General features: G+C 53.7%; 2 protein-coding genes across 2 annotated transcripts in view; both read left to right on the top strand.

Moving 5' to 3' along the window:
* Positions 1 to 16,334, top strand: part of LOC143959479 (uncharacterized) — a 269,947-nt gene that overhangs the window by 53,570 nt on the left and 200,043 nt on the right. The window lies entirely within an intron of this gene.
* LOC143959492 (uncharacterized) lies at positions 1,525 to 15,475 on the top strand. Its single transcript, XM_077468170.1, has 2 exons — positions 1,525 to 1,708; positions 7,552 to 15,475. The coding sequence occupies exons 1-2, from the start codon at positions 1,684 to 1,686 to the stop codon at positions 8,412 to 8,414; spliced, it is 888 nt and encodes a 295-aa protein (XP_077324296.1). The 5' UTR covers positions 1,525 to 1,683; the 3' UTR covers positions 8,415 to 15,475.

Here is a 16,334-nt window from a genome sequence, read left to right as displayed (position 1 = left end):
GATGAGGAGTGCTGGGTGGAAGAGCATTGGATGAGGAGCGCTGGGTGGAAGAGCATTGGATGGAAAGGTACCGGGTGGAAGAGCATTGGATGAGGAGCGCTGGGTGGAAGAGCATTGGATGGAAAGGTACCGGGTGGAAGAGCATTGGATGAGGAGCGCTGGGTGGAAGAGCACTGGATGAGGAGCGCTGGGTGGAAGAGCATTGGATGGAAAGGTACCGGATGGAAGAGCATTGGATGAGCGCTGGGTGGAAAGGTGGCGGGTGGAAGTCCCGTGGATTACAGAGTGTTGCTCAGTTGGCGGCAGACGGAAGACCTGCTGGTTGAAGAGTGAAATGCATGAGACCCGGATGGGTGGGCAGTAGATCCATGATTTGTACTTCCCATTCCAAAACCAAGGATCTTAATATGTAGTTGCCCCTCCCCCTTTGCTCCTCCTCTGAGGCTTTCCACACAATGGTGGACGGTGTCTGTGTGCGAATTTGTGGGTTCAGGTACTGATGTTGGATGAGAAGACCTGGATCACCATCAGTGTTTCAATCCATTGCAAAGGTGATCAGAAGGGATGAGGTCAGGACACTTGATTTCCACCACAATAAACAGGTCACACCATGGGGGGGGAACAGTCATGTCTACATTGCTGTGTAGGGGGAGGGGTTTGTTGTGTAGGGGGGAGGGGTTTGCTGTGTAGGGGGGTGGGGTTTGCTGTGTAGGGGATGGGGAGGGGTTTGTTGTGTAGGGGGAGGGGATTGCTGTGTAGGGGGAGGGGATTGCTGTGTAGGGGGAGGGGTTTGCTGTGTAGGGGGAGGAGTTTGCTGTGTAGGGGGAGGGGATGGGGAGGAGTTTACTGTGTAGGGGAGGGGTTTGCTGTGTAGGGGGAGGGGCTATAATGGTAAAATGCCCTTTCGCCTCTTCAGAAATAAAACCTTCCTTGATGGCCAATCAGAATACAGGAAGTGGGATTTGGGAGCCGCGGATGGTTTTTATAGACAAAGTTATTTATTTGGGATCCTCCATTATACACATGGGGGGGAGGGGAATTTTATTATAAATGTTGCAGATGATTGTTTGGTAAATAATCTCTTCTGTGAAGAAGAATCTGCCCGAATAAGGAGAAACTTCCGATCACCGACTCTTCTAATTCTAGGTGGAATACCCCTTTAAATCTACCACGGGGGCGGAGACTGCCGTGCGTAGGGGCGTCTGTAGGGGCGGAGACTGCCGTGCGTAGGGGCGGAGACTGCCGTGCGTAGGGGCGGAGACTGCCGTGTGTAAGGGGCGGAGACTGCCGTGCGTAGGCGGGCCACGAAGAAGAATAATAACGAAATGATATTAGGGGGCGGGGCAATAAGGAGGAGATTTCGAGGGGGAGGGACTTTGTCGGGCATGGAGACGATACGTTGGGGGGCGTGGCCGGGCGGTACGCGTTGCACATGCGCAGTGTGCACGGAGAGCGGCGTGGACGCGCACAGGGTGTCGGCACACGGACGAGGATCGGATCGTAGTGTGAGAGGTCGGGCACCGAGTACGAGCAGAAGGGGCGGGTCTGCCGTGAGGGGGGAGAGGTTATAGAGGAAGTGGGATGGGCCAGGGTGTCACAGATGGGAGGGGCGGAGCCTGTGCAGCCTCTTGGTCACGTGACTGCTGAGGTTCTCGTTCTAGAAGACCCAACATCCGGACAGACATGGAGGAGGGGCAAAACACTACAGGTAAGGGTGGAGCTAGGACTGAGGACCGCCCACACGAGGCCACACCCCCTTACAGAGCGGTACTTCCTGTCATGTGACACCATAGAGCCCTACAGAGCGGTACTTCCTGTCATGTGACACCATAGAGCCCCGTACAGAGCGGTACTTCCTGTCATGTGACACCATAGAGCCCACACAGAGCGGTGCTTCCTGTCATGTGACACTATAGAGCCAGCATGCCCGTACAGAGCGGTACTTCCTGTCATGTGACACCATAGAGCCCGGACAGAGCGGTACTTCCTGTCATGTGACACTATAGAGCCAGCATGCCCCTACAGAGTGGTACTTCCTGTCATGTGACACCATAGAGCCCGGACAGAGCGGTACTTCCTGTCATGTGACACTATAGAGCCAGCATGCCCCTACAGAGCGGTACTTCCTGTCATGTGACACTATAGAGCCCGGACAGAGCGGTACTTCCTGTCATGTGACACTATAGAGCCCGGACAGAGCGGTACTTCCTGTCATGTGACACCATAGAGCCCCGTACATAGCGGTACTTCCTGTCATGTGACACTATAGAGCCTGTACAGAGCGGTACTTCCTGTCATGTGACACCATAGAGCCCGCACGCCCCGTACAGAGCGGTGCTTCCTGTCATGTGACACCATAGAGCCCACACAGAGCGGTGCTTCCTGTCATGTGACACCATAGAGCCCACGCAGAGCGGTGCTTCCTGTCATGTGCCACGATAGAGCCCACACGCCCGGCACAGAGCGGTACTTCCTGTCATGTGACACCATAGAGCCCACGCAGAGCGGTGCTTCCTGTCATGTGCCACGATAGAGCCCACACGCCCGGCACAGAGCGGTACTTCCTGTCATGTGACACCATAGAGCCCGCATGCCCTGTACAGAGCGGTACTTCCTGTCATGTGACACCATAGAGCCCGCACGCCCTGTACAGAGCGGTACTTCCTGTCATGTGACACCATAGAGCCCACACAGAGCGGTGCTTCCTGTCATGTGCCACAATAGAGCCCACACGCCCGGCACAAAGCGGTACTTCCTGTCATGTGACACCATAGAGCCCGCACGCCCCGTACAGAGCGGTGCTTCCTGTCATGTGACACCATAGAGCCCGCACAGAGCGGTGCTTCCTGTCATGTGACACCATAGAGCCCGCACAGAGCGGTGCTTCCTGTCATGTGACACCATAGAGCCCACACAGAGCGGTGCTTCCTGTCATGTGACACCATAGAGCCCACACGCCCGGCACAGAGCGGTGCTTCCTGTCATGTGACACCATAGAGCCCACACGCCCGGCACAGAGCGGTGCTTCCTGTCATGTGACACCATAGAGCCCACACGCCCGGCACAGAGCGGTGCTTCCTGTCATGTGACACCATAGAGCCCACACAGAGCGGTGCTTCCTGTCATGTGACACCATAGAGCCCACACGCCCTGTACAGAGCGGTGCTTCCTGTCATGTGACACCATAGAGCCCACACAGAGCGGTGCTTCCTGTCATGTGACACCATAGAGCCCGCACGCCCCGTACAGAGCGGTACTTCCTGTCATGTGACACCATAGAGCCCACACAGAGCGGTGCTTCCTGTCATGTGACACCATAGAGCCCACACGCCCGGCACAGAGCGGTGCTTCCTGTCATGTGACACCATAGAGCCCACACGCCCGGCACAGAGCGGTACTTCCTGTCATGTGACACCATAGAGCCCACACAGAGCGGTGCTTCCTGTCATGTGACACCATAGAGCCCACACGCCCTGTACAGAGCGGTGCTTCCTGTCATGTGACACCATAGAGCCCGCACAGAGCGGTGCTTCCTGTCATGTGACACCATAGAGCCCACACAGAGCGGTGCTTCCTGTCATGTGACACTATAGAGCCAGCATGCCCCGTACAGAGCGGTAGTTCCTGTCATGTGACACCATAGAGCCCGCACGCCCTGTACAGTGCGGTCCTTCCTGTCATGTGACACCATAGAGCCCACACAGAGCGGTGCTTCCTGTCATGTGACACCATAAAGCCCGCACACCCTGTACAGAGCGGTGCTTCCTGTCATGTGACACCATAGAGCCCGCACGCCCTGTACAGTGCGGTCCTTCCTGTCATGTGACACCATAGAGCCCACACAGAGCGGTGCTTCCTGTCATGTGACACCATAAAGCCCGCACGCCCTGTACAGAGCGGTGCTTCCTGTCATGTGACACCATAGAGCCCGCACGCCCTGTACAGAGCGGTGCTTCCTGTCATGTGACACCATAGAGCCCGCACGCCCCGTACAGAGCGGTACTTCCTGTCATGTGACACCATAGAGCCCACACAGAGCGGTGCTTCCTGTCATGTGACACCATAGAGCCCACACGCCCGGCACAGAGCGGTACTTCCTGTCATGTGACACCATAGAGCCCACACAGAGCGGTGCTTCCTGTCATGTGACACCATAGAGCCCGCACGCCCTGTACAGAGCGGTGTTTCCTGTCATGTGACACCATAGAGCCCGCACGCCCCGTACAGAGCGGTACTTCCTGTCATGTGACACCATAGAGCCCACACAGAGCGGTGCTTCCTGTCATGTGACACCATAGAGCCCACACGCCCGGCACAGAGCGGTGCTTCCTGTCATGTGACACCATAGAGCCCACACGCCCGGCACAGAGCGGTACTTCCTGTCATGTGACACCATAGAGCCCACACAGAGCGGTGCTTCCTGTCATGTGACACCATAGAGCCCACACGCCCTGTACAGAGCGGTGCTTCCTGTCATGTGACACCATAGAGCCCGCACAGAGCGGTGCTTCCTGTCATGTGACACCATAGAGCCCACACAGAGCGGTGCTTCCTGTCATGTGACACCATAGAGCCCACACAGAGCGGTGCTTCCTGTCATGTGACACTATAGAGCCCGCACGCCCTGTACAGTGCGGTCCTTCCTGTCATGTGACACCATAGAGCCCACACAGAGCGGTGCTTCCTGTCATGTGACACCATAAAGCCCGCACGCCCTGTACAGAGCGGTGCTTCCTGTCATGTGACACCATAGAGCCCGCACGCCCCGTACAGAGCAGTACTTCCTGTCATGTGACACCATAGAGCCCGGCACAGAGCGGTGCTTCCTGTCATGTGACACCATAGAGCCCGGCACAGAGCGGTACTTCCTGTCATGTGACACCATAGAGCCCACACAGAGCGGTGCTTCCTGTCATGTGACACCATAGAGCCCGCACGCCCTGTACAGAGCGGTGTTTCCTGTCATGTGACACCATAGAGCCCGCACGCCCCGTACAGAGCGGTGCTTCCTGTCATGTGACACCATAGAGCCCGCACGCCCCGTACAGAGCGGTGCTTCCTGTCATGTGGCACCATAGAGCCCACACGCCCGGCACAGAGCGGTGCTTCCTGTCATGTGACACCATAGAGCCCACACGCCCGGCACAGAGCGGTACTTCCTGTCATGTGACACCATAGAGCCCACACGCCCGGCACAGAGCGGTGCTTCCTGTCATGTGACACCATAGAGCCCACACGCCCGGCACAGAGCGGTGCTTCCTGTCATGTGACACCATAGAGCCCACACGCCCGCACAGAGCGGTACTTCCTGTCATGTGACACCATAGAGCCCACACAGAGCGGTGCTTCCTGTCATGTGACACCATAGAGCCCACACGCCCGGCACAGAGCGGTACTTCCTGTCATGTGACACCATAGAGCCCACACGCCCTGTACAGAGCGGTGCTTCCTGTCATGTGACACCATAGAGCCCGCACGCCCTGTACAGAGCGGTACTTCCTGTCATGTGACACCATAGAGCCCACACAGAGCGGTGCTTCCTGTCATGTGACACCATAGAGCCCGCACGCCCTGTACAGAGCGGTCCTTCCTGTCATGTGACACCATAGAGCCCACACAGAGCGGTGCTTCCTGTCATGTGACACCATAGAGCCCACACGCCCCGTACAGAGCGGTGCTTCCTGTCATGTGACACCATAAAGCCCGCACGCCCCGTACAGAGCGGTGCTTCCTGTCATGTGACACCATAGAGCCCGCACGCCCTGTACAGAGCGGCGCTTCCTGTCATGTGACACCATAGAGCCCGCACGCCCCGTACAGAGCGGTACTTCCTGTCATGTGACACCATAGAGCCCACACAGAGCGGTGCTTCATGTCCTGTGACACCATAGAGCCCACACGCCCGGCACAGAGCGGTACTTCCTGTCATGTGACACCATAGAGCCCACACGCCCGGCACAGAGCGGTGCTTCCTGTCATGTGACACCATAGAGCCCACACGCCCGGCATAGAGCGGTACTTCCTGTCATGTGACACCATAGAGCCCGCACAGAGCGGTGCTTCCTGTCATGTGACACCATAGAGCCCACACGCCCTGTACAGAGCGGTGCTTCCTGTCATGTGACACCATAGAGCCCGCACGCCCTGTACAGAGCGGTGCTTCCTGTCATGTGACACCATAGAGCCCGCACGCCCCGTACAGAGCGGTACTTCCTGTCATGCGACACCATAGAGCCCACACAGAGCGGTGCTTCCTGTCATGTGACACCATAGAGCCCACACAGAGCGGTACTTCCTGTCATGTGACACCATAGAGCCCACACAGAGCGGTGCTTCCTGTCATGTGACACCATAGAGCCCGCACGCCCTGTAGAGAGCGGTGCTTCCTGTCATGTGACACTATAGAGCCAGCATGCCCCGTACAGAGCGGTACTTCCTGTCATGTGACACCATAGAGCCCACACGCCCGGCACAGAGCGGTGCTTCCTGTCATGTGACACCATAGAGCCCACACGCCCAGCACAGAGCGGTGCTTCCTGTCATGTGACACAATAGAGCCCACACGCCCAGCACAGAGCGGTGCTTCCTGTCATGTGACACCATAGAGCCCGCACACCCTGTACAGAGCGGTACTTCCTGTCATGTGACACCATAGAGCCCGCACGCCCTGTACAGAGCGGTACTTCCTGTCATGTGACACCATAGAGCCCACACAGAGCGGTGCTTCCTGTCATGTGACACCATAGAGCCCGCACACCCTGTACAGTGCGGTCCTTCCTGTCGTGTTACACCATAGAGCCCACACAGAGCGGTGCTTCCTGTCATGTGACACCATAGAGCCCGCACGCCCTGTACAGAGCGGTGCTTCCTGTCATGTGACACCATAGAGCCCGCACGCCCCGTACAGAGCGGTACTTCCTGTCATGTGACACCATAGAGCCCGCACGCCCCGTACAGAGCGGTACTTCCTGTCATGTGACACCATAGAGCCCACACAGAGCGGTGCTTCCTGTCATGTGACACCATAGAGCCCACACATCCGGCACAGAGCGGTACTTCCTGTCATGTGACACCATAGAGCCCACACAGAGCGGTGCTTCCTGTCATGTGACACCATAGAGCCCGCACGCCCTGTACAGAGCGGTACTTCCTGTCATGTGACACCATAGAGCCCGCACGCCCTGTACAGAGCGGTATTTCCTGTCATGTGATACCATAGAGCCCGCACGCCCCGTACAGAGCGGTACTTCCTGTCATGTGACACCATAGAGCCCACACAGAGCGTTGCTTCCTGTCATGTGACACCATAGAGCCCCCACAGAGCGGTACTTCCTGTCATGTGACACCATAGAGCCCACACAGAGCGTTGCTTCCTGTCATGTGACACCATAGAGCCCCCACAGAGCGGTACTTCCTGTCATGTGACACTATAGAGCCTGCACACATAGATGGGGGGTTGGGTGATTTTGGGGGTCTATGCAGTGGGCTGGGTGGGCGGAGCTCAGACATTTTCTGCATTTACCGCGGTAACGAGTGACTTCTCCCCCGCAGGTGCATCTCATCCTCGGCCCCTCCCACAGTCCAGGACTGCAAATCCCACCCCCCATCTGATGGAGAATCGGATTCCGCCCCCTACTGGCCAGTTCTCAGGTGCCGCCGCCCATCCCCCCACAGGTGGTATTGATGGGCGATCTCCTGCAGTCATGGGGTCAGTGGAGCCGCTGTGGAGCACCCGACACCCTTCCCCCGCCCAGTACGCTCTCTCCAATATGGCGGACTTCAGTAAGGGCGGGGCTTATATGACAGAGGCAGGCCGGCACCCGCCCTCCGCACAGCCCGACGTGACCTCTTCCCCGCTCCTCACTCCCACTTACTGCTCCAACTGCAAGAAGATGTTTGCCACCATTGAGGCCTTCACCAGACACGAGCCCATGCACGCGCTGACCGTCAAACTCCACCCCTGCCTGGAGTGCGGCAAGTACTACCGCCACAACACCGCCCTGGTTATCCACCGCCGCACCCACACCGGCGAGAAGCCGTACGGCTGCACCGAGTGCGGCAGGCGCTTCAACGCCCGCTCCAGCCTGGTCACCCACGGCAAGATCCACGCCGGCAAGAAGCTGTGCGAGTGTTCAGAGTGCGGCATGTCCTTCCCCCGAACCGATGACCTCTTCCACCACCAGCTCATGCACAACCGGGAGCGCAAGTTCTCCTGCGACGACTGCGGCAAGTGCTTCAAGGCGGAGTCCGAGCTCTCCGCCCACCGCAGAGCCCACCCGGCCGTGGAGCTGTTCCTGTGCTCCGGCTGCGGCAGAGACTTCACCCAGTACACCAAACTTCTCCGACACCAGAAGAGCCACCCGCAGCTTCCGCCGGTCTTCATCACCGGGGAAAGGATGCTGGCCGACCAGTGAGCCGGAAATATACCAGACTGTCACCAGGGAGCCAATAGCAATGTTCAACGCGTTCCTTCACCTCTAGAGCCTGCTGGCCTTCCAACGCCACCGGCCAACCAGAACGTTCCTTCACCTCTAGAGCCTGCTGGCCTTCCAACGCCACCGGCCAACCAGAACGTTCCTTCACCTCTAGAGCCTGCTGGCCTTCCAACGCCACCGGCCAACCAGAACGTTCCTTCACCTCTAGAGCCTGCTGGCCTTCCAACGCCACCGGCCAACCAGAACGTTCCTTCACCTCTAGAGCCTGCTGGCCTTCCAACGCCACCGGCCAACCAGAACGTTCCTTCACCTCTAGAGCCTGCTGGCCTTCCAACGCCACCGGCCAACCAGAACGTTCCTTCACCTCTAGAGCCTGCTGGCCTTCCAACGCCACCGGCCAACCAGAACGTTCCTTCACCTCTAGAGCCTGCTGGCCTTCCAACGCCACCGGCCAACCAGAACGTTCCTTCACCTCTAGAGCCTGCTGGCCTTCCAACGCCACCGGCCAACCAGAACGTTCCTTCACCTCTAGAGCCTGCTGGCCTTCCAACGCCACCGGCCAACCAGAACGTTCCTTCACCTCTAGAGCCTGCTGGCCTTCCAACGCCACCGGCCAACCAGAACGTTCCTTCACCTCTAGACCCTGCTGGCCTTCCAACGCCACCGGCCAACCAGAACGTTCCTTCACCTCTAGAGCCTGCTGGCCTTCCAACACCACCGGCCAACCAGAACGTTCCTTCACCTGAGTACAGCGAATGTGGCAGACAATCCTCCCGTATTACAGACTGAAATCTACTAAGAAAAATGTGTCTGAATATGAAGGTCAACCCTCCGCCCCTCCCCCGCAAAATAAGGAAAGAACGCGGGACTTTTCCTGATGTTAAAATTCTGACTTTCAAATGAATTTCGGAATTTGCACTTGTGAAACGGTCAACAAAAAAAAACCTGATTCCGGGATCAGTCCAAAGACAGTGTGACCCCTCCCCCCCGATCCGACTCTGGAAGAATAAGTCACCGGCCTTGTGTCTGCCGAGCCAAAACAAAGAACTCCATTCCATATACCAGAGAGATGAACAGAACCGGCCCTCAAACAACACATAGAGGTCCATACCTAATACCAGACAGAACCATCCCCAACCAGTATATAGAGATCCATAGCTTATACCGGACAGAACCGTCCCCAACCAGTATATAGAGATCCATAGCTTATACCGGACAGAACCGGCCCCCAACCAGTATATAGAGATCCATACCATATACCAGACAGAACCATCCCCAACCAGTATATAGAGATCCATAGCTTATACCGGACAGAACTGACCCCCAACCAGTATATAGAGATCCATACCATATACCAGACAGAACCAACCCCAACCAGTATATAGAGATCCATAGCTTATACCGGACAGAACCGGCCCCCAACCAGTATATAGAGATCCATACCATATACCAGACAGAACCGTCCCCAACCAGTATATAGAGATCCATAGCTTATACCGGACAGAACCGGCCCCCAACCAGTTCATAGGGATCCATACCATATACCAGACAGAACCGTCCCCAACCAGTATATAGAGATCCATAGCTTATACCAGACAGAACTGGCCCCCAACCAGTATATAGAGATCCATAGCTTATACCAGACAGAACTGGCCCCCAACCAGTATATAGAGATCCATAGCTTATACCAGACAGAACCGGCCCCCAACCAGTACATAGGGATCCATATACCGGACAGAACCGGCCCCCAACCAGTATATAGAGATCCATACCATATACCAGACAGAACCATCCCCAACCAGTATATAGAGATCCATAGCTTATACCGGACAGAACCGACCCCCAACCAGTATATAGAGATCCATACCATATACCAGACAGAACCATCCCCAACCAGTATATAGAGATCCATAGCTTATACCGGACAGAACCGGCCCCCAACCAGTATATAGAGATCCATACCATATACCAGACAGAACCATCCCCAACCAGTATATAGAGATCCATACCATATACCAGACAGAACCGTCCCCAACCAGTATATAGAGATCCATAGCTTATACCGGACAGAACCGGCCCCCAACCAATTCATAGGGATCCATACCATATACCAGACAGAACCGTCCCCAACCAGTATATAGAGATCCATAGCTTATACCGGACAGAACCGGCCCCCAACCAGTATATAGAGATCCATACCATATACCAGACAGAACCATCCCCAACCAGTATATAGAGATCCATACCATATACCAGACAGAACCGTCCCCAACCAGTATATAGAGATCCATAGCTTATACCGGACAGAACCGGCCCCCAACCAGTTCATAGGGATCCATACCATATACCAGACAGAACCGTCCCCAACCAGTATATAGAGATCCATAGCTTATACCGGACAGAACCGGCCCCCAACCAGTATATAGAGATCCATACCATATACCAGACAGAACCATCCCCAACCAGTATATAGAGATCCATAGCTTATACCGGACAGAACCGACCCCCAACCAGTATATAGAGATCCATACCATATACCAGACAGAACCATCCCCAACCAGTATATAGAGATCCATAGCTTATACCGGACAGAACCGGCCCCCAACCAGTATATAGAGATCCATACCATATACCAGACAGAACCATCCCCAACCAGTATATAGGAGATCCATAGCTTATACCGGACAGAACCAGCCCCCAACCAGTACATAGGGATCCATACCATATACCAGACAGAACCGGCCCCCAACCAGTATATAGAGATTTATAGCTTATACCGGACAGAACCGTCCCCCAACCAGTACATAGAGATCCATACCATATACCAGACAGAACCGGCCCCCAACCAGTATATAGAGATCCATAGCTTATACTGGACAGAACCGCCCCCCAACCAGTATATAGAGATCCATAGCTTATACCGGACAGAACCGTCCCCAACCAGTACATAGGGATCCATACTATATACCGGACAGAACCAGCCCCCAACCAGTATATAGAGATCCATAGCTTATACTAGACAGAACCGGCCCCCAACCAGTATATAGAGACCCATAGCTTATACCGGACAGAACCGGCCCCCAACCAGTATATAGAGATCCATAGCTTATACCGGACAGAACCAGCCCCCAACCAGTACATAGGGATCCATACCATATACCGGACAGAACCGGTCACCCAACCAGTATATAGAGATCCATAGCTTATACCAGACAGAACCGGCCCCCAACCAGTACATAGGGATCCATACCATATACCGGACAGAACCGGTCCCCAACCAGTATATAGAGATCCATAGCTTATACCGGACAGAACCGGCCCCCAACCAGTATATAGAGATCCATAGCTTATACCGGACAGAACCGGCCCCCAACCAGTATATAGAGATCCATAGCTTATACCGGACAGAACCGGCCCCAACCAGTATATAGAGATCCATAGCTTATACCGGACAGAACCGCCCCCCAACCAGTACATAGGGATCCATACCATATACCGGACAGAACCGGTCACCCAACCAGTATATAGAGATCCATAGCTTATACCAGACAGAACCGGCCCCCAACCAGTACATAGGGATCCATACCATATACCGGACAGAACCGGTCACCCAACCAGTATATAGAGATCCATAGCTTATACCGGACAGAACCGGCCCCCAACCAGTATATAGAGATCCATAGCTTATACCAGACAGAACCGGCGCCCAACCAGTACATAGAGATCCATAGCTTATACCAGACAGAACCGGCCCCAACCCAGTATATAGAGATCCATAGCTTATACCAGACAGAACCGGCCCCCAACCAGTATATAGAGATCCATACCATATACTGGACAGAACCGTTCCCCAACCAGTATATAGAGATCCATAGCTTATACCGGACAGAACCGCCCCCCAACCAGTATATAGAGATCCATAGCTTATACCAGAGAGAACCGGCCCCCAACCAGTACATAGGAAACCATATACCGGACAGAACCGGCCCCCAACCAGTATATAGGAGATCCATAGCTTATACCGGACAGAACCGGCCCCCAACCAGTATATAGAGATCCATACCTAATACCGGACAGAACCGTCCCCCAACCAGTATATAGAGGTCCATACCTAATACCAGACAGAACCGTCCCCCAACCAGTATATAGAGATCCATAGCTTATACCGGACAGAACCGTCCCCCAACCAGTATATAGAGATCCATAGCTTATACCAGACAGAACCGGCCCCAACCCAGTATATAGAGATCCATAGCTTATACCGGACAGGACCGTTCCCCAACCAGTATATAGAGATCCATAGCTTATACCGGACAGAACCGGCCCCCAACCAGTATATAGAGATCCATAGCTTATACCAGACAGAACTGGCCCCCAACCAGTATATAGAGATCCATAGCTTATACCAGACAGAACTGGCCCCCAACCAGTATATAGAGATCCATAGCTTATACCAGACAGAACCGGCCCCCAACCAGTACATAGGGATCCATATACCGGACAGAACCGGCCCCCAACCAGTATATAGGAGATCCATAGCTTATACCGGACAGAACCGGCCTCCAACCAGTATATAGAGATCCATACCTAATACCGGACAGAACCGTCCCCCAACCAGTATATAGAGGTCCATACCTAATACCAGACAGAACCATCCCCCAACCATTATATAGAGATCCATAGCTTATACCAGACAGAACCGTCCCCCAACCAGTATATAGAGATCCATAGCTTATACCAGACAGAACCGGCCCCCAACCAGTATATAGAGATCCATAGCTTATACCGGACAGGACCGTCCCCCAACCAGTATATAGAGATCCATAGCTTATACCGGACAGAACCGGCCACCAACCAGTATATAGAGATCCATAGCTTATACCAGACAGAACCGGCCCCCAACCAGTATATAGAGATCCATAGCTTATACCAGACAGAACTTGCCCCCAACCAGTATATAGAGATCCATAGCTTATACCAGACAGAACCGGCCCCCAACCAGTACATAGAGATCCATAGCTTATACCGGACAGGACCGTCCCCCAAACAGTATATAGAGATCCATAGCTTATACCGGACAGAACCGGCCCCCAACCAGTATATAGAGATCCATAGCTTATACCAGACAGAACCGGCCCCCAACCAGTATATAGAGATCCATAGCTTATACCGGAAAGGACCGTCCCCCAACCAGTATATAGAGATCCATAGCTTATACCGGACAGAACCGGCCCCCAACCAGTATATAGAGATCCATAGCTTATACCAGACAGAACCGGCCCCCAACCAGTATATAGAGATCCATAGCTTATACCAGACAGAACCGGCCCCCAACCAGTATATAGAGATCCATACCATATACTGGACAAAACCGTTCCCCAACCAGTATATAGAGATCCATAGCTTATACCGGACAGAACCGCCCCCCAACAAGTATATAGAGATCCATAGCTTATACCAGACAGAACCGGCCCCCAACCAGTACATAGGGATCCATATACCGGACAGAAACGGCCCCCAACCAGTACATAGAGATCCATACCATGTACCAGATGGACAGACAGACAGAACTAGCCTTCACCCACTGTATAAAACTCTATACCATCTACCGGACAGACAGAACTAGCCCTAACCACTGGACCGGCCATTGTATAGAGAGCTCTCTATACTGTAACTTGGACAGACACAACTGGCCCTCACCACCTGCCCACCCATTTTATAGAGCTCCATATCGTATAAGGGACAGAGAACCGGCTCTAACCAATGGCTCGCAGATGGCAGTGGTTATAAACAAAGATGGCAATCTTTATAAACAAAGCCCACTGCTCTACAAAGATATGGATGGCTATCTTTAAACAAGGCTCAGGGGTCTCCAGAGAGGTGGACTGCCTTCTTTATGAATAGAAAACAAGCCTGAAAAATCCTGAAACATGTTCTCAATTTCCAGACACGTACAAGTCCAGATCCCTTTCACTGTTATCCTAGAGATGACTTTTCGGGATCACTCCATTCACCCGCCTAATATACATTTCCTGTCTTCAGTATATGCCAGGCCTGAGGAACCCATTTGCTTTTTCTAAATTGCGACTTCTGGACTTTCATGTCTCAGGGCAACCTTTGGGGACAGTCATATTGCAGCAGCCCTCATGGGGTGGTAGCGCTACATTGGTGGCCTCGTCCAGGATACCCTTCTTGGTTGACCGTAGCAAACAACTTCCCTCCTCGAACTCTGTTTGATCTGAAAGGTGTTCAGACCTACAACCGTCAGAAAACTGACTGAAAAGAAACTCATTTTCTTATACCAGGCCTGAGAGTAGATTGGAATCATTACTGCCCCATACTTCTCCTGTACCTTCCCATTGGGGAGTCATCCCCCCCCCCCCCCGAGACACAGCAGGAAATCTCTCCACATCACCAGGTGTCCCCATTGCTAAATCCCCCATCTATTCTTCTGGTGACAACTACAAATGTTGGGATCACATTCATAGCCAGCGGGTAAATCTCCCCGGAGGGGACTCAGCAATAAAGACCTCTCAAATGAAGTGGGGGGTCTAGGTGACACCCAGTGTGGTCCTCAGAGTCAAAGAGTCTACTTTATCAAGTGGAAAATAAAGGGAGAAGTGACCACCTACCAGCCACACAATCCAAGAAACATTGGCCTCATACAGGTATTAATGCAGAGGGTCCCAGAATGGCCATGGCTCCTACGGGACTTCTTCAACATATTTAGCTAAATATTTCCAGAGATCCACCAGAAGACTCGAGTGTAGGGATGTCCTAGTCGGGCGAGGAATATACCATCAAGAAGTCCATCAATGGCCAAAATCCGAGCAAGTACCATTGCCAATGGATTCCAGGTCCCCGTCATCCAGGAGAACCTCCCCATATCTACGGACCTCCTGGTGGTCAGACTGTAGCTTTATTATTGTAGATGACACCGTCTTTATTACTTGTTATTTTTGCTTATTATGTGCAATTATATACGAAGTCTTTGTGTATTTTTCATCTCCGCACTGCAAATAAAAACTAAAGCACTCGCAGCTGAGTAGTGAAGTAATGCCTTTAATGGGGGAGGAGGGGGTTGAATTTTATTGCCCATCATATTATGTGTGGATTCTGTATGTGGACAGGTCCAGGTTGTGCCGAGGCTGCGTGTTGTACTGAGTGGCTTTGTATGACGTATGAGGGAGGCGCCTCCTCTATGTCATGGATGGGTGAGAGACCTTCTTCATCAAACTCTCATCCTCCCGACCACCTCAGACCAGGGCTTGTCTTTCAGATGACTCGGAATACCTGTCTTTGGAGAAATAGCCGGACATTCGAAGAAAATGCTTACAAAATGAATTGGTGTTACTGGGAAAATGAGCAAAATGAAGGCGGCTACTAAGGGTATGATGGGCTTTCCATAAACCTGTCCATGTGCCAACAAACTGCCCCGGGGGAGCTGGGAACATGAGATCCATGAAATACAAGGTATTATATTTACCTCTCCTGTGACCTGGATCTCCTACCTCACCTCTCCAGGAACCTCGGCATCCAGTGTCTCCTACCTCACCTCTCCAGGAACCTCTGCATCCAGTGTCTCCTACCTCACCTCTCCAGGAACCTTTGCATCCAGTGTCTCCTACCTCACCTCTCCAGGAACCTTTGCATCCAGTGTCTCCTACCTCACCTCTCCAGGAACCTCGGCATCCAGTGTCTCCTACCTCACCTCTCCAGGAACCTCGGCATCCAGTGTCTCCTACCTCACCTCTCCAGGAACCTCTGCATCCAGTGTCTCCTACCTCACCTCTCCAGGAACCTCGGCATCCAGTGTCTCCTACCTCACCTCTCCAGGAACCTCTGCATCCAGTGTCTCCTACCTCACCTCTCCAGGAACCTCGGCATCAAGTGTCTCCT

Source organism: Lithobates pipiens, unplaced genomic scaffold, assembly GCF_037356315.1.
Source record: "Lithobates pipiens isolate NorthernLeopardFrog02 unplaced genomic scaffold, aLitPip1_a1.2 Scaffold_77, whole genome shotgun sequence".
NCBI lineage: Eukaryota > Metazoa > Chordata > Amphibia > Anura > Ranidae > Lithobates > Lithobates pipiens.
Note: the sequence above shows the minus strand (reverse complement) of the source record. Positions and strands in the feature narration are given on the sequence as shown.